The sequence below is a fragment of the Leopardus geoffroyi genome, chromosome B3 (genome assembly GCF_018350155.1).
Source record: "Leopardus geoffroyi isolate Oge1 chromosome B3, O.geoffroyi_Oge1_pat1.0, whole genome shotgun sequence".
Taxonomy (NCBI): Eukaryota; Metazoa; Chordata; class Mammalia; order Carnivora; family Felidae; genus Leopardus; species Leopardus geoffroyi.
The window spans coordinates 95,105,041-95,128,210 of NC_059337.1; the positions used below are offsets into that span (position 1 = coordinate 95,105,041).

The window sequence follows — 23,170 nt, forward strand, 5'->3', positions numbered from 1 at the left end:
CCTACGTTTGGGTTAAAGACAGAGCTGTGAAGCAGAGAGGTTGTCAAGGATGCTGTCACACTACTTTTGTGATAGGACTGAGAGGAAGCGTTGGGAGAGCCTTTTTCGGTAAGCATCAGAGTAGATTGATGTAATTTAATGTGCGTGTTGCCTCCCTGCAGTGAGTTGACTGTATGTGTGTAGTTGGCCGAACAGAAAAAATACAAATCAACACAAGTCGAACTGTCATGTGTCGTCAGGACTGCCTATATCTAGCACATTTTCTTAGATGAATACTTCATCCCTTTTTGATCCTGAATAAGTGTTATAGAAATAAAAGCTGGCTGATTTATAAATTATTACATTTATCTGTACAACTATCAATAATAAAGTTTGTCACTTAGTAAAGCAACTTTACTTCCTGTGTAAGCATAACAGGTGTTCTATGTATTGTGTGTGGAAATAAATCAGAAATATAGTAGTAGCATAGATAGTGTAAATAGCAGATGATAAAAATAATTTCTGACAATATCCCTTGGTACAGTTATATAATTCATGTTTGTAATATTTATTTGTAATCGTGCATTGATAGGGAATCCAATCCAATATTCCAGAGAAATACTGTAGTCTTCCTCAGCCTCCTATTTGAACAGGGAGAAAAAGATCCTATGCCATATGTTTGTTTGTTGCCTTTAAATTCCCGTAAGAGTTTTGCTCCTAAGAAGATATAGATTGTTTTTTTTTTTTAACTCCTACAGACTCTCACAAGAGATATTTATCACATTGTTCTTTTTATGTTCTGAACTCCAACTCCAACTACATATTTAATTATTATAACAAAATTTTATGGATTCTAATATTCTCATAAGTGACTTCTAGACTAAGACCTAGAGGGATACCTTTTTCCTTTATATTGTTTTTGATTGTGAAGTAGGTAACAGAAATAAAATGCATACAGATTCAATTCAAACAGTGTACCTTGGCCAAACTTTCAAGTGTTTACAAAAATAAATCCTTGGTGACAAACAGCTTTTTCCCAGGTATAAAAAAGAAGAAACTATAACCATTCCTTATGATGTATCTCAAACTGGAAGCTATAATCTGTGTACAATGATAAAAATGAATTTTATTCATTTATAAAAGAAATGTTCTCTAGTTTAACAGGTTAAATTTTGTCATATTTTTATGAAGGACCATCATGATTCTGAACACTATTACATTACAGGGGTAAAATTGTGTTCCTTTCCTCTCCAATACTTCTGAAATGCATTTGCTTTAATTGCCACAAAGAAGGAATTAATGACATCTATATACTTAGGGATAAAATGTTAAAGTTTAGGTTTCCTAAAAGAAGGCTCAATTTATGTAAAACATGGTCTTTACACACAATCATACTGATATTATTTAAATGATTTCCCTTAACTGAAATGACAAGTTTAAAATTTTATATATTTTCACAGTGTGCACATGCAATGCATCAAACCTAATATGTGATAAATACTGCATGATCATAAAATTAACTGTTGGTGGGTATATTCAAGTGGGAAGTTAATAAAATGTATGTTGGCTTCTGTTATTAGAATGACACTAAACAAAATTATTTTAATTCACTGATTGACAATTTCTTACGTACAGTATAGTGCATTAAAGCTTACCGATACAGATGTCAATAAAGAGACAGAGATATAGATGATGCTATTAAAACTTGTGTTCAAATATAATTTCTTAGTAAGGAAGAAAGAGCTCCATGCAACACTAATGAATAAAAATAGATGGGGGAGTCAAAGGATACAACACACTTTTGATGATTTGACTTCAATATTAATGATGCCTTCTGCAAATGTTCATAGCATATTCTTCAAGACAAGAGATACATCACTTCTGATTATTACTGCTAAGGCAACCACAAAGTCTAAGAATGCAGTCTAAAAACTGACAGTGTACATCACTTGGAAAAAATTAAGATACAAATAAAGTTTAAAATGGCTGTAACATTGGAAAATTTTTGTTTTCTTTTTTCTTTTTAGGTAGGCTTCATACCAAGTGTGGATCCCTAGTGCAGGTGAACTTACAACCCTGAGATGAAGACCTGACCTGCAATCCAGTCAGAAGCTTAACCACTGAGCCATCCAGGTGCCCCGTCATTGGAAAATGTTTACAATAGTTACTTTAGGAGCCATAGTTGTGTCTATATAATGGCCCTGGAATTTGGCTTAGAATGCCAGATATACATCTACTTGACCATGTGACAATATATTCCAGATTACTATTATTATTATTACTACCTAGATAAGCATGAAGGGAGCATGATGTAAAGAGAGCTAAAATCTTTTCCCACCCTATTTCATGTTAAGGATGTATGTTATTTAAGATACACTGTCTTGAAATCACTTTGAAATCTTTAAATGAGGATATAAAGGGAGAAGATCTCCAGATATCCTTTCAACTGTAATAAAGAAAATATAAAGAGCATCTTTTATGTCTCAGGATGTCTCCATATTTCCCCCCTGGAAAGCATTTGGAATATACTATGAAAAGAAGTAAAGCATTAAAAAGGATGTTTTTTTTTTTTTTTGGTGTGTGATATAAATGATAAATAGCATTCTAAGATAACACTGCATCATTTTTACCTTTTTTGGAATTTTTGCTGTATTCCTTCCAAATCTAGCAATAAAATATGTTTTCATCATAAGCACTGATCATGTTAAGTTAATTCTTGAAAAAGAACCCCAAAAGGAATTTCAGAAGGCTAAAACTTCTACTAACCCTGAAAAATACTAAACAATTTTATCTTCAGCTAAGCAAACTAACTGGGCACACTCAAACAAAGGACTTTGCAAGTGGCTGTTTTTTAAAGGGTTTATAAATCAAAATAATTTAAATGCATGCAACTCCAAACAAAACAACCTAAGTGTCAGTGCAGCAGAGGCTCAAGACTACTTATATCTCATTTAAAATTCCAAGAGGTAGGAGATATCCTTTCCACTTGAATTAAAGACATTCTACAATGCCACAAATCTACATCTGAGTAATATTAAAACTTCTCATAATTTATATCCTAATACATTCTGTACAGTTTTTACCATGTTTTCCTGGTAGGCATTACATACCAAAGCAAGTATTTTTGAAAAGCTCAATAGGTTATAAATTATTTTTGAGTATAAAATCACTTTGTCTGAAAAGAGTTCAAAATAACAACAAACTCAAAACCAAAATACAAACAATATATGTGGTAGGATGATGTAGCTGTGTTTCATGTTTCCTTCAAAAATCAAGATTTATGAAACTAAAGACAGTCTTTAGTCAACAGACCTAAAAATATGTCAGAGAATAAAATAACATAGAAATACAAAATAAAAATGATTTTATTTATTTTATTTTTGACTGGTAACTTACATAGCGTAGCAATGCTTCATTAAAAACTGCTACTTTTTGATTTGCTTCCAGCAAGGCAGATTAACAGGAACCAGACCTATCCTCTCATCAGAAACAACCAAATAACTAGACAAAATATAGGAAACAATGAGCATTAGGTAATGAAGAACAATGATCAATGAGTGACAGGAATCAAACAAGGTGAATCCTGACTGTCCTATACAGAATTTATAGATCATGGTGCAAGCAGAAAAAGACAGAACCTGGTAGAAAATCTGGGTTGAGGAGATAGAGCTGAGAGTCTAAGGAGTCCAAAGCAGCTAGACTGTGCAAGACAGGATATAAGCAAAGACAGAGTTACAGAGATCTGCAGAAAGTCCCCCTCGAGTATTTAATAATGTACTCATCAGGGCATGAATGTCCGGTAACTACACAAGAACTGGGAAAGAACCAGAGTGATGCATTTAAGGTAACAGTACTTAACTCACACAAGACATGAAAACCTCATAATTCATTGGACAGAGTGCTCAGAAGACTCTTGCATTGGTAGTGAGAATAGCACTATACTAAACACTGCTTCAGCATCTTCCAACAAATCTTAAAAACAAGACCAAGATAATCAAACAGCTTCCAAATAACTACCAAACAAACTCAAGAATAGTTACAAAAATATAAAAAATACACAAAAAATTTGCATTTTATAAAATTTTAAGAATTTTACCTCTCAGAATAAAATTCACAGTGTCTGACACCCAATCAGACTACCAGACATGCACAGAAGCAGATAAATAATGGCTTGTAATGAGGAGGAAAAAAAATCAGTCAAAACCAACCAAGAACTGACATAGGTATTAGCATTAGCAGACAATGACAAAGAAATCTAGTATAAACTTGGTTTCATATACTCAAAACATTCACTAGAGATGTGGAAATATTTTTTAAGACACTCAAGTTGAACTTATAGAGACAAAAATGACAATGTCTGAGATGCAAAATACACTGAAAATGATTGAAGGCAGATTAGACATTGCAGAAGAAATGATTCATGAATGTGAAGACACACCAGAAAACTATGCACATTGAAACACAAAAATCAAAAAGCATTTAAAAAGCATCAATGAACTGTAACACCTTATATACGTGCACATAAATAAGGGGTCTTATATACATATATAAGATATTGGAGTCTTCAAAGGAGAGGAGGAGGAACAAAAATATTTGAAGAAACATTAGCCAGACAATGCTTAAATTTTATAACAACTATAAACTCACAGATTCAAAATCAATGAACCACAAGCACATGGAAAATGAAGAAAATGACATAAAAACATGTCACAATTAAATTGCTCAAAACCAGTGGTAAAGAGAAAATCTTAAAAGCAGCCAGTCATATTACACACAGAAGGATAAACAGGAGTTTCAACAGATTTATTCTTGGAAACAATGCAAACAAAAAGCAGAATATCTTTAATGTTCCAAAAGGAAAAACTAGAATCCTATACTCAGAGGAAAGATCTTTCAAAATATGAAGATGAAATAGACTTTTTCAGAAGTACAAAAGGTGAAAAGAATTAATGTTTACCAGACCCACACTATAATAAATAAATGTTAAAAGAAGTCCTTCAAGCAAAATAAAATTGATACCAGATGGAAATATGCATCTACAAACGAACAAAAAGCACCAGAAATGACAAATACTGTGAGCACCAACTATGCAAACCCAGGCTGACTTCTCAATTGGAATGAGGAGAAGAGTTGACTGTAGTGAAGAGTTCTCCAAGGTTTGGAGTTTTGTGAATAACACTTTATTGAACATCTGCTTTAAACATTCTAATCAATCTCGTTTTGTGAATTTAATATGGAAATCTCTGAGGCTGCAGAAAATATGTCATTTGTAGTGAGCTGTAAAAATGTTCTACTCTGGGGGCGCCTGGGTGGCGCAGTCAGTTAAGCGTCCGACTTCAGCCAGGTCACGATCTCGCGGTCCGTGAGTTCGAGCCCCGCGTCAGGCTCTGGGCTGATGGCTCAGAGCCTGGAGCCTGTTTCCGATTCTGTGTCTCCCTCTCTCTCTGCCCCCCCCCGTTCATGCTCTTCTCTCTCTGTCCCAAAAATAAATAAACGTTGAAAAAAAAATTAAAAAAAAATGTTCTACTCTGAATTTATACTGACCACATCCTTCCTGGTAACAAAAGACTAATACACATCTTGAAATCCCTTCTTTAAATCAACAATTCTGGTTATAAGATGCAATGGAGTAAGATGGACCAAATCACAAAGGAAAGCAATTCCTTTCTATGAGATGAAACCTCAAGTTTGGAACTGATATTCTGCCTCTCATTTCTTTCCTCTATGAACTCTCTTCATTGCTTATATCCAGGGGGACATTCCCTTGTGGATTCTCCCTGTTGTAACAACCTGACTAAAGCAACATTCTCTTGTAAGATCATAACAAAACAAAACAAAATTCATACTTTACTAATGTGAAAAATTATAGAATAAAGTTACTGCATAAATATAACAAATTTAATATCTGCCTATAGGTCATTTTATTAACTCTGAGGAGTAAATAATTTTAGTTATGATGGTGGTTCTTTACCAAGATGGTAAAGATGTCCAATCTTTACCAAGATTGGACACTCTGTGTAATGACAAGTGCACTGGACTCAACTTGCTTTTCTATTTGAGTATCACTGTCTTTAAATTCTGTGGGCACCCAACTTTCCTGGATCTCCTTCCTTTTAACTTTAAAAAATACTACTTAGGATTGAGCTCTTCTCCCACAGTTGTTATTAATTATTGGTTAGCTTTCTGCATGGTTCCATCATTTAATCACTATTCACCTATGTACACTTTCCCTTGGAAATATCAACCATTCCCACATTTCTAAGTAGCACATACAACCTGATGACTCACAAATGTGTATGTCTCCAAAGTTTCACATAAACATATACAGCAACCTGCACAGCTTTAAAAGGATAGTCTATAGGCATTTTGTATTTACATGTCCAAGAAAGAAGTAGCTGTATTCAACCCTGAAGCTTTTCTCTTTCCTTCTTTCCTTCCTTCCTTCCTTCCTTCCTTCCTTCCTTCCTTCCTTCCTTCCTTCCTTCCTTCCTTCCTTCCTTCCTTTTTTTTTTTCTTAAGGTAATGTGTAGCACAGGCATTACCCAAGATTCCCTGGTTGGAAACCTGTTAGTCATTTATGGCTGCTTCCCAAATTCCCAACATAAAAATGCTGTGCTAGTTTTCACACCTAAGTAGATCTTGAAATCATCCACTTCTTTTTATACCACTTCTTGAGTTTATTCCTTCAACATCTTTATGTGAATTTTGTGAGGGCTAAGTTGTTTGCCAGCCCAATTTTACCCACTTGAACCCCAACATGACCACTGTACCAGGTCATTCCCCAACTAAAATCTTCCAATGACTCCCCATTATCTAAACCTTAACCTCAGATCACCCCAGTCTGATGTATCTTTAGGTACCAAATTCTAGATAAAAGTTTTTCTGTTTCTCAGGCAAATCCTATGGTATATGATGTCGATGTCTGTTTACTCCGAACTCTGCTGCAATATTGTTAGCTCTTGCTTGGCTTTGCAATCCCTCTCCTTGGTTCAGGTTTCACCTTATACCTCAAGTGTCTCTTGACTTTCCTCCATACTGTTCTTGTTGTTTGGGTGTGCTCACAGAACCTTGTGCATACCTCTCTTACTGCAATTTTTACAGTATGTGATGTCAGTGTTTAGATGTATATTTCTACCAATCTGAGGTAAGCAATCATTTTTGAAAAACTTAATATTTATTTTTGAGAGAGAGACAGAGCACAAGTGGGGGAGGGGCAGAGAGAGAGGGAGACACAGAATCCGAAGCAGTCTCCAAACTCTGAGCAGTCAGTACAGAGCCCGACGTGGGGCTTGGACTCACGAACCATGAGATCATGATCTGAGTCAAAGTTGGATGCTCAACTGACTGAGCCACCCAGGCACCCCAAGCAATCATTTTTAGATCTTCAAACTATGTATGTTCCTGGCATATGGTAGTAGCTCAAAAAGTATTTATTGAATTGTTCGTTAGGAGAATAAATGATTGATTATCTTGAATGTGCCTAATAAATATTTACGAAATTAATGTCTATGGCAATAACTAATAATTAATATAACTATTCTCTTAAAAACTTATTGTATATATATTTGATTTAATAATGTGTTGGTGAGGCAGTTACATAGGAAGCAAAAATATGTTTCAGTATATTGAGATCACCGATAGAAAAAAAACACTTGAGTATATAAAATACACATACTATATATAGTTACTAAAATCATTACAACTACATTATTTTCTCCACTGATATATTTTCATGAAGTATTGTCTCAAGCCATAGTGGCCATTTTTATAGTCATTAAAATTTATATTATATATTTGTAGCTTTCAATCTAAGCCTACCTTTCTATGTCAAAACAAAGAAAAATAGCTTTGTTAAGTTCTCTGGCTTTGGTAATCAAAGTGATAAATTACTAAAATGACATTAGCTAAAAGAGACACATTTTGCTAAAATATATAAAATTTCATCAACTAAAATCAAACAGATTGAGAACAGACTACCCAGCTTCCATTATTATAAGAACCTGTGTTATTTAACTTCAGATAACAAAATATACACATGTGAATTTGTAGAAATGGATTACATTTCCACTAGGCAAATCACTTAGATCCTGAAAGATAATTATTCAAACATATTACTTGATAGGTATTAATAAGAAAAAGGGTCATTTTCTCTTTATAAAACAGCTTTGAGAACTAAAGAAAAAATACTGTCATTTTGTGATGCTTGTATCACAGAATTTCTGAATGTTCATATTCTAATGTTTGCTTAAGGTCTGCCTTTTAACATTATGCTCATGTGTAGCAATCTATTCACAGAAGTGATTGTTCTTTTCTTACCTGAAATGAAGTAATTGGATATATATTAACATGAGCCTCATTCCACCGTTGTCCTTTATTCCCACTTGAAGACCACAGTGGATTCTCTATGGTTGTCTGCCCTTTCAAACGCAGATAAACATTGAGGACACCTAAAAATAACAATGACATTTTATTTCATATATTTGTTTTTGTTTCACATTTGTTTCTCCTTGACCAAACACTTGTAAACTTTTAAAAATAAAATTTCTCAGGGCACTAGTGTCTCCTCCTTTCCTCCCCTCTCATTTCCAATCTTGCTTGTATGGCATTTAGCAGGCCTCCAAAGACAACTGTGTACTAATCCCTAGAATCTTTGAGTGTTATTTTATATGACCAAAGGGGCTTTGCAGATGTGGTCAAATTAAGGATCTCCAGGTGAGAATTATTCAGGATTATCTTGGTGGATCTTAAATGTAACCCCATGTATCTTTATAAGATGGAGGCAAGAGAGTTGATATAGGAGAGAAGAAGGTCATGTGAAAGAAAGAGAGGATGCTATGCGGCTTGTTTTGAAGGTGAAGAAAAAAGCCACAAGCCAAATATAAGCAGCCTTTAGAAGCTACTAAAGGCAAAGCAGTATATTCTTCCCTAGAGCCTTCAGAAGGAAGTAGGCCTGCTGAGACCTTGATTTTAGCCCTATTTTACTCATTTTGGATTTCTGTCTTCTAAAACTGTAAGATAATACATTTTTGTTCTTTTAAGCCACAACACTTACAGTAACTTGTTACAGCATTAATAGGAAACTAATGTTTTTTGTATGTATTGAGTGACTTGACTCTAATTGCCCTATCTTACATTACCAAATAGCATCTCTTTGAGTTTACTTTTTATCCAAGTCTCATTTCTCTTTTAAAATAATTATTTGAACATGAGAATAACTTTGTCTCATGATTTGATATATCTCTTTCAACAGTTTCACATTCTGAACCTCGTAAAAATAGTAGTGATGCTAATGATATTATTACAATATGGTATTGATATATAGTGAACACCTGCTCCAGATAAGGAATTAATCCTCTCACCAGTGCTATAAACTACTATTATTCCCAATTATAGACAAAACTTAGGATGGTTAAGTAATTTGCCCAATTCATACAGTAAGAAAATAGCAGAGGCAATATTTGAACCCATAAAGTCTGATATACTGATCACTAAGCAATCAGTATTTTGATACACTTAAAAAACCTTTATTGAGATATAACTTACACGCAATAAAATTCTCTCATTTTAAATGTACAGGTCAATAACCTTTGATTGATATATACTACAGTGTAAGTGCTGCTCAATCAAGATACAGGACACTTCCTCTTCCCAGAAAGCTTCCTTCCTTTCTTTCCTCTGCAGTTATCTTCACAGCCCTTGCTCCTATCCCAGGCAATTACTGATAGGACTCTCCTAACTGATGGTTTTGGCCTTTTCTAGAATTTGATGTTAATGAAATTATGCACTAATTATTTTTTGTGTCTCTGGCTACTTTTCCTCAGTATAGTTTCTGTTATATTCATCTATGTTATTCTATCATTTTTAATTTTAATATTTAGTTCATTTATAGTTACTGTAATTTTTGGTATGTTTGGAATTAAGACCATCTTATTTATTCTCCACTTGTACTTTCTATTTTTATTCTTTTGTGGCTCCTTCTTTTTCTTCTTTTCAGTTGATATATATGATTTTAATTTATTTCTTGTACTGATTTTTAAATCTCTAATTGTGTTTTAGTGGTTGTTCCAGGGCTAACAGCACTCATAACTCTTCATAGTCTAATTATAGGCAGTAGTTTATTCTTCATGCTCACAACTTTACATCATCATACTCTCTTTTCGGGTTTTACTATTATCTCCCTTCTTTCATTTCAAAGCTGATACTTCACATTCTTTATCTCACTACACACATGCAATAATCTTACCACAGTATAATTCATTTATCTATCCTCTTTCCATTTTTAATAGTATTTTTTACTTTTTCCTAAATTGTAAATCTCACTTTACAGTAAACAGATATATTTTATGTAAATTATAAGAAGAAAATATAGTTTTAAAATTTTCTACTTATTTACCATTTCTGATGGACTTCCTTTCTACCTGTAGATCTGAGTTGCAATCTAGCACCATTTCCCTTTGGCCTGAAGAATATCCATTAGTACTTTTTGTAGTGGTGATCTGCTGGAGACAAAGTTTCTCAGATTTGTTTATATAAAAATAACTTCATTTCATTCATGTTTTTGTGAGATTTAAAATTCTGCCATTTTTTTCCCTCAAGCAGTTTAAAGTTGTTCTATTTTTTCTGTATGTCACTGTTTCTAATGTGAAATCAACCATCATTTTATCTTTGTTCCCTTGAATATGTTTTTATTTCTCCCTCTGGCTACTTTTGAGAATTTTTCCTTAGCTTTGATTTGCAGTAGTTTGATTACAATGTACCTAAATATGATTCTCCTTATATTCATCTTGGTGTAGAGTTTGCTGAAGGTCTTTTGGTTTTCCCTTTATTTATGCCTCATCTTTTTCCTCTCCTTTTCTACTTTTTCCTCTCCCTCTCCCTCCCTCTCTCCCTCTCTCTATATATATGCTCTCTCTTTATATATATATATATATATATATATATATATATATATATATATATATAATTGGAGATCTATCTATATAGATACATAGATAGATCTGCTCTCTTTAGTTTTATTTGCCCTTATCTTCCTGCTTCAGCTTTATTTCAATGGATTGATTTTTACTTCTTCATTGACTTTGGACCCCATTTCCTGTTTCTCTGTATGTCTAGTGATTTTCATTGAAAAATGGGCATTGTGGACACAGAGACTTTAGATTTTTAATCTTTCTCAGAAGGCAGTTTTATTTCAGTAGACTGTGCTCAGTGATCCATCGTAGTAAGAAGTAGCTGTTCTGAATCCTTCTTTTTTCCATTTTAGATACTCAATGTGGCTCCAATTTTCTTGCTCATTGGTATTGGCACCTTGTATTTAGAAAGGCAACCTGTGCCAAAAGGAAGAGCTCTTTCAGGACATATTTCTGTGTGATGTAACTGCATTCTATTTTTGAACATAATTCTAAGGAAATCAAGCCTAAATAAATAATACATTAAACATTAAATATAGTTATAATACTTTTGAATCCATTAGTTGTCATTGGACTAACAAATTGATATGTAGCATAAACCTTTCAGAAATTATTTGAAGAAACAGTCTGTATGTGCATTAGATAGAAAGGGGGCTCCTCATCTCTTCTATGGCTTGTGTCTGCTATAGCCTATGGCTGTATTAATGGTAACTGATTGGGTTGACCTGTGATGTTCTCTACTGATTTATTATCTAACTGTACTGCTTTTTCAGAAAGCAAATTATCAGTTGTCTTTTTTTTTTTCTTAAATGTGACACCTTAGTTTCTCTACCTAGTAGAAGTCCTATGATACTTTGCATGTACAGAATGATGGATGTTATCTCTAAGCTATTAAGGCAGTTCAAGTTGTTCTCTTCTTTAAAAGGACCATTTTTACATATGTAATATAAATTCAAACTTGAATTATTCCAATTTATGTTTACTGAATATATACTATTTTATTCCAGATTTGAATTTGCTTTTGAATACATTATTTGAGCTAGAGTCAATTTTGACCAGATTTTATTTTTTTTCAATATATGAAGTTTATTGTCAAATTGGTTTCCATACAACACCCAGTGCTCATCCCAAAAGGTGCCCTCCTCAATACCCATAACCCACCCTCCCCTCCCTCCCACCCCCCATCAACTCTCAGTTTGTTCTCAGTTTTTAGGAGTCTCTTCCGCTTTGGCTCTCTTCCACTCTAACCTCTTTTTTTTTTTTTCCCCCTTCCCCTCCCCCATGGGTTTCTGTTAAGTTTCTCAGGATCCACATAAGAGTGAAACCATATGGTATCTGTCTTTCTCTGTATGGCTTATTTCACTTAGCAGAACACTCTCCAGTTCCATCCATGTTGCTACAAAGGGCCATATTTCATTCTTTCTCATTGCCACGTAGTACTCCATTGTGTATATAAACCACAATTTTTTTATCCATTCATCAGTTGATGGACATTTAGGCTCTTTCCATAATTTGGCTATTGTTGAAAGTGCTGCTATAAACATTGGGGTACAAGTGCCCCTATGCATCAGTACTCCTGTATCCGTTGGGTAGATTCCTAGCAGTGCTATTGCTGGGTCATAGGGTAGGTCTATTTTTAATTTTTTGAGGAACCTCCACACTGTTTTCCAGTGTGGCTGCACCAATTTGCATTCCCACCAACAGTGCAAGAGGGTTCCTGTTTCTCCACATCCTCTCCAGCATCTATAGTTTCCTGATTTGTCCATTTTGGCCACTCTGACTGGCGTGAGGTGATATCTAAGTGTGGTTTTGATTTGTATTTCCCTGATGAGGAGCGACGTTGAGCATCTTTTCATGTGTCTGTTGGCCATCCGGATGTCTTCTTTAGAGAAGTGTCTATTCATGTTTTCTCCCCATTACCAGATTTTATTTTAAAACGCAAGCATTACTTATGAAAAAAGACACTAGAAGAATAACTGACTGAAATAAATTCTTTAAACTATGTTATAATTTATATGTCTCATTAATTATACTCTGTAATCCAAATCAATGAATCCAAACTACTGATTTGCTGTTCTGTTTTACGAGAAAAGCAGTATTAACAAATAACTTTAGAATGTTTTTTCCAGCAAGTTTCCAGTTTTTTTTTTTTTTTTTTTTTTTTTTTTTTTATGAAGCCATCAGGGATGACAAGTTCTCTAGTTTCCAGTTTTTTAAGTTTATGAAGAGAATTCAATGACAACAGTTATATAAACTTATGTTCAGGTCATCTAGGTCCATGAAATTAGCACTTGTGAAACAGAATAAAGCAATTCAAGAAAAGTTAGATTCAGCAAAGCTGATTCAGCACATTATTACAGTATTATAGTAAGAAAATTCCCAAGTGAAAATGATGGATTGTATTAATACCCTTTAAAAGTAATTTTAAGTCCTTAGAGGCACTGTGTTTATTCTTGAGTAGGCACCACGTATCAATAGGTATAAATTTAATCATCCCCAAGGATTTCAAATGCTGCATAGTTCCAAGATACAAGTTGACATTGCTAAGCAAAACTTAACTGTATTTTTCTTCACTTTGGTTTCCTCATTCTTATATTTTGATCACCACCCCTTCTGGGTCAGGTGTGAGAGCTCAAGAAAACTGACCTCATGTTAGGGACCACAGTCAGAAAGGCTAAATGACCTCAAGAGCAGTGACCAATGTTTTAAAGTTATTTATGGCATTATGAAATAGGATGGTTCTTATTTTGATATTATTCCACATACATTACTGTATAAATATAATTTTCATAAATATTATTTATAATTATTATTACCTAGTTCTTTCATTAAGTCATTAACATAATTTTACTTTTAACTATTTACTATAAATATGTATTTTATATATTTTATATAAATAACTGAAATATATGTCCTAAAATGTGCATACATACATCCTACAGATACTTGAAATTACCAAGTTCGTGTAAACTAATTTGTAGTTTGATGTACTCCGAGGCCTAGGGATCACTTGCATATAAATCACATTTTTATTCTAATCAGGAATACAGCCATTAATTTGTGTTTCACATTTCATGGAACATGAAGATGTGCCAAAATCATCTAGCTTTAGGCAAGAGCTATGTATATTGATAGGTAATTGTTGGCATCATTTGTTTTATATACACAGACAAACATGGGAAATTATAAAATCATTATTTTCTGCTTGAATAGAAATGACTGCATGCATCCACTGTTATTATTTTTTCAATATATAATTGCAATTATATCTTAAATAAAAAATGTCAGTTCATTTTCTCCAGTCATTACCATGCCTTCTTACATCCTGTTGAATCTCTCCATTAGTGTCCAATAAATTTTCCTTAAACATAACCTTCATCAGGCTTTCTATTTCTCTGAACTATGTCAGATCCCTTTCTTAGACCCAGTCACTCTTTGACTATACCGCAGTCTCTACTGTGCTGTAAGAGCAATATTCTCCATTTTTCATGTGGCTCCTTCTGTTTCTCACATTCTGTAACCTTTGCTTTCTGCTTAATACTTATTTGGATGGTTTACACTTTGTTCTAGTCCATAGAAATTTTATCTTAACTTTGCTGTTCTCAGTGTTCTATCCTTTATTCACCCATTGCACAGGGTTGTAAAGCATTTTAATGAATATTACTTTGATGAATATGACTTTTATTCAGTAATTTATTATCTCAAATATGATGACAAACTATTTGATGGATAAAAACCTTTCACCACAATTCTTATTTTCTGTAGAACCCTATATACCACTAGGCACATAGCATATGCAATTCATTCTATTGAACAAAAATGAGCGAATTCAAGACCTAAGGGTAAAAATACTCATCACAATAAACCTATATTTTCAGTTTAAAAAGTTTTTCACTGGGTGAGCAACAACAGCAAGTCAACCCATTTGCTTACCATCAAATCAACTGATGAGATATTTTGTATTAATTACACTAAGAATTAGATTAGTATATTTTGAAATATCAGCCTTTCTTGATCATAGCATTAATTTTATTTAAAAATCTCAGCTTCTACTTTACATTATCTGAGTAATAAATAAATAGGAGGAGAATAAATTTAGGGGTAGTGGTAGTTCAAAACACAGATTTAAAAGGTAGGTGAACTAGATATTATTTATGGTCTTAGTAGAGGATCTGTGACAGGTGTCTGTAATAACACATTTTAATTATAAGTGGTCATAAATCATGGCTAGGTTCTATTCACCCTCCCCTTAAGAAATACATCTTAATTCAACAAAGCAGTTTCCTCAATGAATGTCCCACCTGCAGCATTATTTTCACACTGATGACATTGGCATTATCAGTATTAAATACATACAAGACTTTACTGAAAACAGGCTCAAACTGTCTTTCCTATAATGTCTAAATCTAAGAAGTAAAATATGTGAGGTTTCTTATTTGAGGAAAATATTTGAGATATAAGCAAGAATCTCTAGTTTCTTAACTCAAACACAAGAAATGGTCTTTGACCAAAGTAAGAATAAAAATCAGACTCCTAAAACCACGTAGAACGTTGTCACCATCGCCTTTTCTGTATGTTGTATAAAAACACTGAAGTCTCCATTTTAAAATCTTTGAATGCCAGCACTGAGAAAGTTTTATTTCACTCTCACTAAAGGATAACCTGAGATAGCTTATTAAGAGAAATTTAATTAGAGGTTAATTCTATTTCTGCACTTTGTTAGTTAATCATAAGGTGACATATCTGGACCATGACACTTCAGCTCAAAACACAAATTGTAATGTATTATGGCCCATCAGTATATAAACTTCCTATTTGAACAAGTTTTAGATCTTTCTAAAAGTACTAAGTGAAGACATTTTCCATTATATTTTAAGGGTGCTTTTATAAACATAAATTTCTCTTTGAATTAGTTGCTAAGAAATATGTGATATTCCTCTATGCTTTAGCTGCCAGAGCACATTAAGTCAATGATTAACTTCTATTTTTTCCCCCAACCTATTCTATAAAGTCTTAGTGAAATGACCTGTTTCCAACCTACACAAATACTTTTAAGTAATTTGCTTTGTTATTCTTCTAACACACTCAGAGCTTAAATATCTAGTTTATTGTTTTATAAAATCTATTAAGCATTTTTGTTTCAGAGGAACAAATATATATCAATTATGATTGCTGCTCTCAAGGAGCTTACAGTCTATCAGAGGTCAAGGTGACAAACATTATGATAGAGATGTATACCAGGTGTTTCAGGAACAAAAAGAGAAGGAGGATGGGGAAAAATTTCACATGTCCTTGATTTAGATTTTAAAGGAAGAATATGAGTTACCTAGATGATTTAAGGAAGCGAAAAAGTACTTATTCTATCATGTGATTTAAAAAATATTCATTTGCTTAATAAAATTTATGTAGTGGACAAATAAATATTTATATTTGCAGGGCACCATGTGATGGGGAGAGAGATTGTTTCTGCTCCCCCCAAGTATATAGTTCAGTAGAACAAAGAGAGAGCCTAGAAAAAGGCTCCAGATAGAAGATAGCTCAATTTGGGGAACTTCCTGTATGGCTGATATAGACCACGCTGCTGCCCTAAGAAGCCAGAGGGGCATATATCCTTAAGGTCCTTATGATACTGGTTTGAGAAAATTATATTTACCCCAGAAACTATAGGCCCAAGAGACAGCAAAGAAATCAGTTATCAGGGGAATTCAGTAATACACACAAGAAGTGATTGGCATTGAAACTGAGCATTATATCCTAAAACATATTCCAAAACACTGAGGACTGATATCCTGGTCTCCAACTGCTTCAACTCTCTATCACTCATCAGTCTGTTTCCATTTGCCTACAATGGTCTACTCTTTGAACATGCAAAAGCTGTATTTATTTTACAGAAAAAAATAGGTACTGTTAGATACTGTTAAAAAGGCAACTTCTAAGTCCACTTGCTGTGCTTGCATCTAGGAATATATCAAAAGCCACAATTCCCACTTAATTCTTTTCTTCCCACCTCAGTGGAAGTGACATTCTTTCCCCTTGAAGTCTAGTAGGGGAATCATAACTCTCAATTCCCATCTCTTCAAGAAATTTGCTTCCCTCCAACTTTAGTATCTATGAACTTACCTTTCCATTAATTTTTTTCCTCTTAAAAATAAGCACATCTATAACCCCACATTTCTCTACTTTATCACTTCTTCCCCACCCTCAAGATTCATGAAAGAACAGATCCCATGACTGGACTCCTTTTCCTTGTTTCCCATTTGTTCCACAGTGAAATTAGCTTTCTAGAGCCACAACTTTATTGAACCATTCTTATCAAGCTCAATGAATGTATTCATAAGTGCCTTTTGTATTTTTATCTTTAATTTCCTGGTATGCTTATATCTTACATTCTTCCTAGAAATAAATGAAGTAAATATTTTACTTATTTTTTAATAATCTTTTTTCACATCAGGTGACCTCATATGAAGTTCAGTTTCAATGCAAGAATATTAGAAATTCAGATGATTAATCAAGAATCAAAATGACTTCTTGTACCTACAGGATTGTTGAAATAATCTTATGCTATTGTCAATATCTATTGTATCAGTACTTATAAATCAACAGTTTAAGGGTGACATGTTGTAGTTTTCATTTGTTTTCTCTTCAATCAATTTTGATGAAACATTTAGCTAACAATAAATTGTACCTGTGTGGCAAATAAATGCTAAGATGCCTCCCAATGATTTCAGCCTCCTAGCATTAACACCCTTGTGTATTCCCCCCCCCCCCACCATTGAATGTAGGGTGGAAATATCAGCTCAGTTATAATAAATAGCATAAGGCAGACATCATGGAATGTCACTTCAGAGATTAGGTTATAAAAAGTCTTGGGCATGTATTTGCTCTCTGTCAGTGCTTGCTTTGGAGAAAGCCTGCTGCCATGCCATGAGACAGTCCTGTAGAGATGTTCCTATGACAAGGAACTTGAGAGAATTGAGAGGAATTCAACAGCCAGCAAGATATCAATGTCCTTAGTCCAATACCTATGAGGGAGTGAGGCCTGCCAGACACCGAGTGGGCTTAGAAGAAGTAATATCATCACTAAGTCAAGTATTCAAATTAGACAGTCGTCATGCCTGATAGCTTGTCTGCAACCTCGTGACAGACCTTGAACTACAGACACTCAGCTAAGCCTCACCTAAATTCCTGACCCACAGAAACTGAGAGATGAATGTTTGTGTTTCGAGCCACAAAATTTTGGGGAAACTTTTTATGTAGCATTAAATAATAAAACATATTTGACTTTACATCAAAGAGGAATATCTTTTCTAAGTAATGCATAACTGATTGCCCATTTTTGTATCATTAGAAGTTACAACTCTTCTCAATGATATACTGAGCATTAGTCAAAGTTTAAACAGCAAAGATTATGTATGGTTACTCAGGAAATAATAATTGCAATTAGGCTATTAGAAATCCACGCAAATCATTTTCGAATTTGGACTTGCAAAAAAATGAATAAAACTGAGAATGTAATTTGTAAAACCAGTGACTATAAATGCCCCCAGGTTTACAGATAAATGAGTGTCTTAGAATAATATTTACAAAGAGGGAAGGTTTCAGCTACAGGCAACCTCTCCCTAATGAGGTCACTCATCTGGTCCTGATTAGTGCACGTCTGGAATAGACATTTTTGTCTACATTTTAGTAAGCAGCATGATTGTGCCTTGCTGGGAGGGACTCTAATGACAGATCTGATACCTGCAACCTTCAACCATCTGATGAAGCAGAGAAATGGCACAGGCATCAAAATGGTTACGTGTTTGAGAACATGGAAGGAATGGAGAACTGCCTTCTTCCTGAAACAATCAGAATAAAACTGGCAGAAGTCAACTGGACATTTGTTGACAATAAAGAATGGTAAGTATAAAAATTGTGAAGTTAGAAGTATATTACAATTATCTTGAACCTCAATATAAATATGGAGAAAATTTGAGAGGGGGCCAGCCTCATAAAAACAGTACATGCACATTTTACTCATTTAAGTAATTCAAAATATTGATCTTGGAATTATTTATTTAAAAACCATTTTTTTTAAATTTTTTTTCAACGTTTATTTATTTTTGGGACAGAGAGAGACAGAGCATGAACGGGGGAGGGGCAGAGAGAGAGGGAGACACAGAATCGGAAACAGGCTCCAGGCTCTGAGCCATCAGCCCAGAGCCCAACGCGGGGCTCGAACTCCCGAACCGCGAGATCGTGACCTGGCTGAAGTCGGACGCTTAACCGACTGCGCCACCCAGGCGCCCCTATTTAAAAACCATTTTAAAACAAGCCTGTTCCAAAGGAAATTGGAAGAAGAGAAAGAGAGTCTAAGGAATATCTTCAAAGTGAAGAATACATCACCAACTAATGGGAAAATGAGAGTTGAGCTAATCCTACCTTTGTAATAAGATCATAATCTCATAGTAAATAAGATGGTTTGGCAATTGTATGGAGATTTATTTCCCTTCATAGGTTAGGCTGTAGTGAACCCAACACTACTGTTGTAACTTTCTAACTGCTTTTCCAAACTGTATTCTGTTTCTCCATGATTTTACCCACTCCTATAAGATTTATTTTCCCAAATCAGAAATCTCATCATGCTTTTGTCATCTGCCCAAAATGTGTATGTCTTCCACTAACTACTAAATTAGTTAAACATTTATGACATTCCAGTGAGTCTCTCCACAGAACGGCAAAGCAAGCAAATCCTGTCCAGCTTCCCAGATTGGTACCATGGTTCGTTATTTATCAGCTGTGACATTATGGCAAGTAAAGTAAAGTAAAATTCTCTGTATCAGTCTCCTTATCTATGATAGAGGATAATGATTTTAATGAGTACAAATGTTTATTATAATAATAAAAGAAATAATCCATGACGTGTTAGGAATAGTGACCGACATTAGCTATTACTTTATTATTGCTATTTGAGATTCAAAGTAACCTAAGGTTAAGAGTGTCTACCATCTGAGATTTCATATATATTATCCTATTTAGCATGAACTACAAATTTCTGAAATAGGAATTAATATTTCCATTTTACACATGAGGAGATCATGATCCAGGTGTTTTAAGTGAATTCTCTGCATTCTTAAAGTAAGCTACAGCCAAGTTCCAGCCCAGATTTCTTGACTTCACCTTCAGAGGACTTTTCATTGCACAAGTTTGGCCTTCCTGGTGTATTACCTAGTGCTCCACTGTGAAAAATACTGGTTAATAGTGCTGGCAATGAGTTTACGACCCAGCATAACCAGTTCCTTGCAATTCAAACAAACTCTCTGGGACTCAGTTTTTTTCTGCTGTAAAAAATGGACAGTGATGTTATGCTCATATTTTTAAACTGATCAAGAGGATTACTTCATTTAAATAGTACAGTAACTGGCATCTATCATGTGCACAATTGTGTTAGTTTATGTAATTATATATTTATATTTTTAGTTTTGTTCATTTACATCAAAACATTTAATGTCATCCTAGCTTTCCACATTTTATTTCCTCACTATCAGTGCCTTAATCTTCCCTGTGCTCATTTCTGTCCATTGAAAATGTAACCTTCTTTCATAGAGAGATGTTTTCCTTTGTCCCGAAGCATTGCCTTATTCTTCTGCTAGATACAGACCCACAACCCCTTGTCCAAGCTCTGTGGTGATAGATGCTTCACCATTCAGAATTATGTCTTATTTTAGAAAGGTAAAAGAATGCCTATCTTATGGATTACATAATAGTCTCTGGAAGAATCTGGAACAGAATCTTATAATCAAACATAGTCATATTTTTGCTGCAAATAATATAAATGTTCACACTTATTTAGATAAATAAAGTTTATAAACAAGCTCAGATTATCTCGGGTCATATATTCCAACACATGGAGATCAGATAGCATGTGTTGCCAAATAATTAAATTAAAAAATTTTGTGATCAGTTTGATTTTATAATTGTGCATAAAGACATGTAGACCTGTATGATCTCTCCCTACCTCCCGCAGCAGTTTTGCTATCTTGTCTGTAAGGCTATGTGGTATGAGGACATTCTTAGATCCTACTAGGTATGCTAGGCATACTTTATAAACAAGAAAATATCATCCCAGTATTCCAAATGCAAAGACAGTGCTAAAGGTATTTATCTTCCAAATATGGCAATACCTCTTTTCATGGTCATTAATATACACTGAGTCATTATTTGAGCAAGTTTCTTTGAAAAGAAGCTGCTTAAATTATACTGCTATTAATTCCACAATAAGATCGCATCAAGAATTTAACTCTGGTCTGTGTGAATTAGGATTCTAGAAGGGGTAGGTAGTGCTCCAAAAGTTCAAATTTGAATCTAAAATTTGAAAATTAGGACACGATAGGGGAACATTCTTAGTCTCTTAATTTGCAATTTGAAGGTATGTAATTTAAAAGTCAGTGATAACAGGGGTGCCTGAGTGGCTCAGTCAGTTAAGCGTCTGGTCATGGTATCATGGTTTGTGAGGTCAAGCCCCATGTCAGGCTCTGTGTTGACAGCTCAGAGCCTGGAGCCTGCTTCGGATTCTGTGTCTCCTTCTCTCTCTGCCCCTCCCCTGCTCACGTTCTGTCTCTCTCTCTCCCAAAAATAAACAGACATTAAAAAATAAAAGTCAATGATGATATTCTTTGACTAAAATTGATTTCATGCTGTGTCTTGGTAAACATTTTTTCTTATGATTTACTTTAGAAGAAACATAATAATTCTTGCCATCTCACCTATATGTTGTCCATACATGTGATAAAAGAAGCTGAAACAATATGCAGTGTTCGTGGGGCCATAAGGGTTTTTAGGAGCTATGCTGAAAACAGGGCTGAGAAGTCGGGCCTTTTCACCTTCCAGTCTGGGTCGAGATGTCTCAATGTACATATAAAAACCTTTAAAAAGACAACATAAATGTTTAGACAAATTATTATTAGGAGACATGAAATTTAATCATTAAGGAGGTTTAGAGTTTTTATAAGAAGTACATTCTAGATGCACAGGAGAATTTTGATATCTTTTGTGAAATCTTTATATATATAACATCAAGAATAAATGATCTACATAATGAAAGATAAAATTGATTGAATGTACAAAAATGTTAAACAAAATAGGAATTTTAGACTTGAATTATCAAAAACATCTAATCTCTCAACTATATGTGTCTGTGAGGTCTGAGAGAAAATTAATGTCTACAAGCTTTGGAAATATCTGAATTATTGAGTCTATGCATTAAAAATTTAAGCTTTTATCCCATAATCTTCAAATCTATAGCAAAGCATTCTGTGCATGTCATATTAATGGCATTTTTAGAAGTCCAAGACTGGAGTACATTTCATACCCTCATACCTTCTTTAGAGCCACTACGATCAGCATTCGGTCCTGTGTTTGGAGTGTATTTTGTATTTCTCGTTGCAGTACTTTGCTTTGTCCAGTCAAAATTATCTGTATCATCTTGGGTGAATAAACAAATGTTACCATCTTCAAATCCACAGTGAAATTCTCCTGTTAACAAATTTTAGTTAAATTAATATTAATTAAATTAATATAAACACAATATTCTTATAAAAATTTTAAAACATCATACAACAATAATACTGCAAGATTTCAATAATGGCACCAGGGCCATGATAGTGCAAAAGAGTATGACTAAACATGAAACTATTTCAATTTTAATAAAGGGAAAGATAATCTTGATGTATATAAACCAGTAATATCTTAAACCCAAGTCATTTTCCTCTGAAATATCTAAATAACTAAAATTTAACTATGGCTGAAGACTTTTCCCAACTTTTTAAAAAAAATTTTAATGTTTATTTATTCTTAAGAGAGAGAGAGAGTGAGAGCACAAGTGAGGGAGGGGCAGAGAGAGGGAGACACAGAATCTGAAGCAGGCTCCAGGCCTCTGAGCTGTCAGTATTTACCCTGATGTGGGGCTCGAACCCATGACCCATGAGATCATGACCTGAGCCAAAGTCAGACACCTAACCAACTAAGCCATCCAGGCTCCCCATGACATTTCTCAACTTTCATTTTTCAAGTATAAGAACAACACAAACAAAATTGTCAATTATAAAATTATCTTTATTAATTTACCTGACAACACTTTAAAGCTTTATACCTTGAAGTTATAATTTTTCACACCATCTCTGGAGATGCTTTCACATATAAGCACTTGCAGAAATGGAAGTTTACTTAGGGGAAGATAATAGCAAAATATTTTAAAAAGTAGTTATCTTTTATGTTTTTTTTTAAATGTGAATTTGGCAGATGGT

The 23,170-nt window shown here is 34.0% G+C and overlaps 1 protein-coding gene across 2 annotated transcripts in view; it reads right to left on the minus strand.

Moving 5' to 3' along the window:
* The window catches only part of MDGA2 (MAM domain containing glycosylphosphatidylinositol anchor 2), an 865,051-nt gene that overhangs the window by 10,413 nt on the left and 831,468 nt on the right, over window positions 1–23,170 (minus strand). For both annotated transcript variants that reach the window (XR_006704997.1, XM_045450889.1), the window contains exons 13-15: window positions 22,245–22,400; window positions 21,632–21,790; window positions 8,296–8,426 (exon numbers count right to left, since the gene is read on the minus strand). Coding sequence is in view for 1 of the 2 variants with exons in the window: in XM_045450889.1 (XP_045306845.1) it covers window positions 8,296–8,426; window positions 21,632–21,790; window positions 22,245–22,400 (446 nt within the window). In the remaining variant the exon portion in view is untranslated. The remainder of the gene's footprint in view (window positions 1–8,295; window positions 8,427–21,631; window positions 21,791–22,244; window positions 22,401–23,170) is intronic.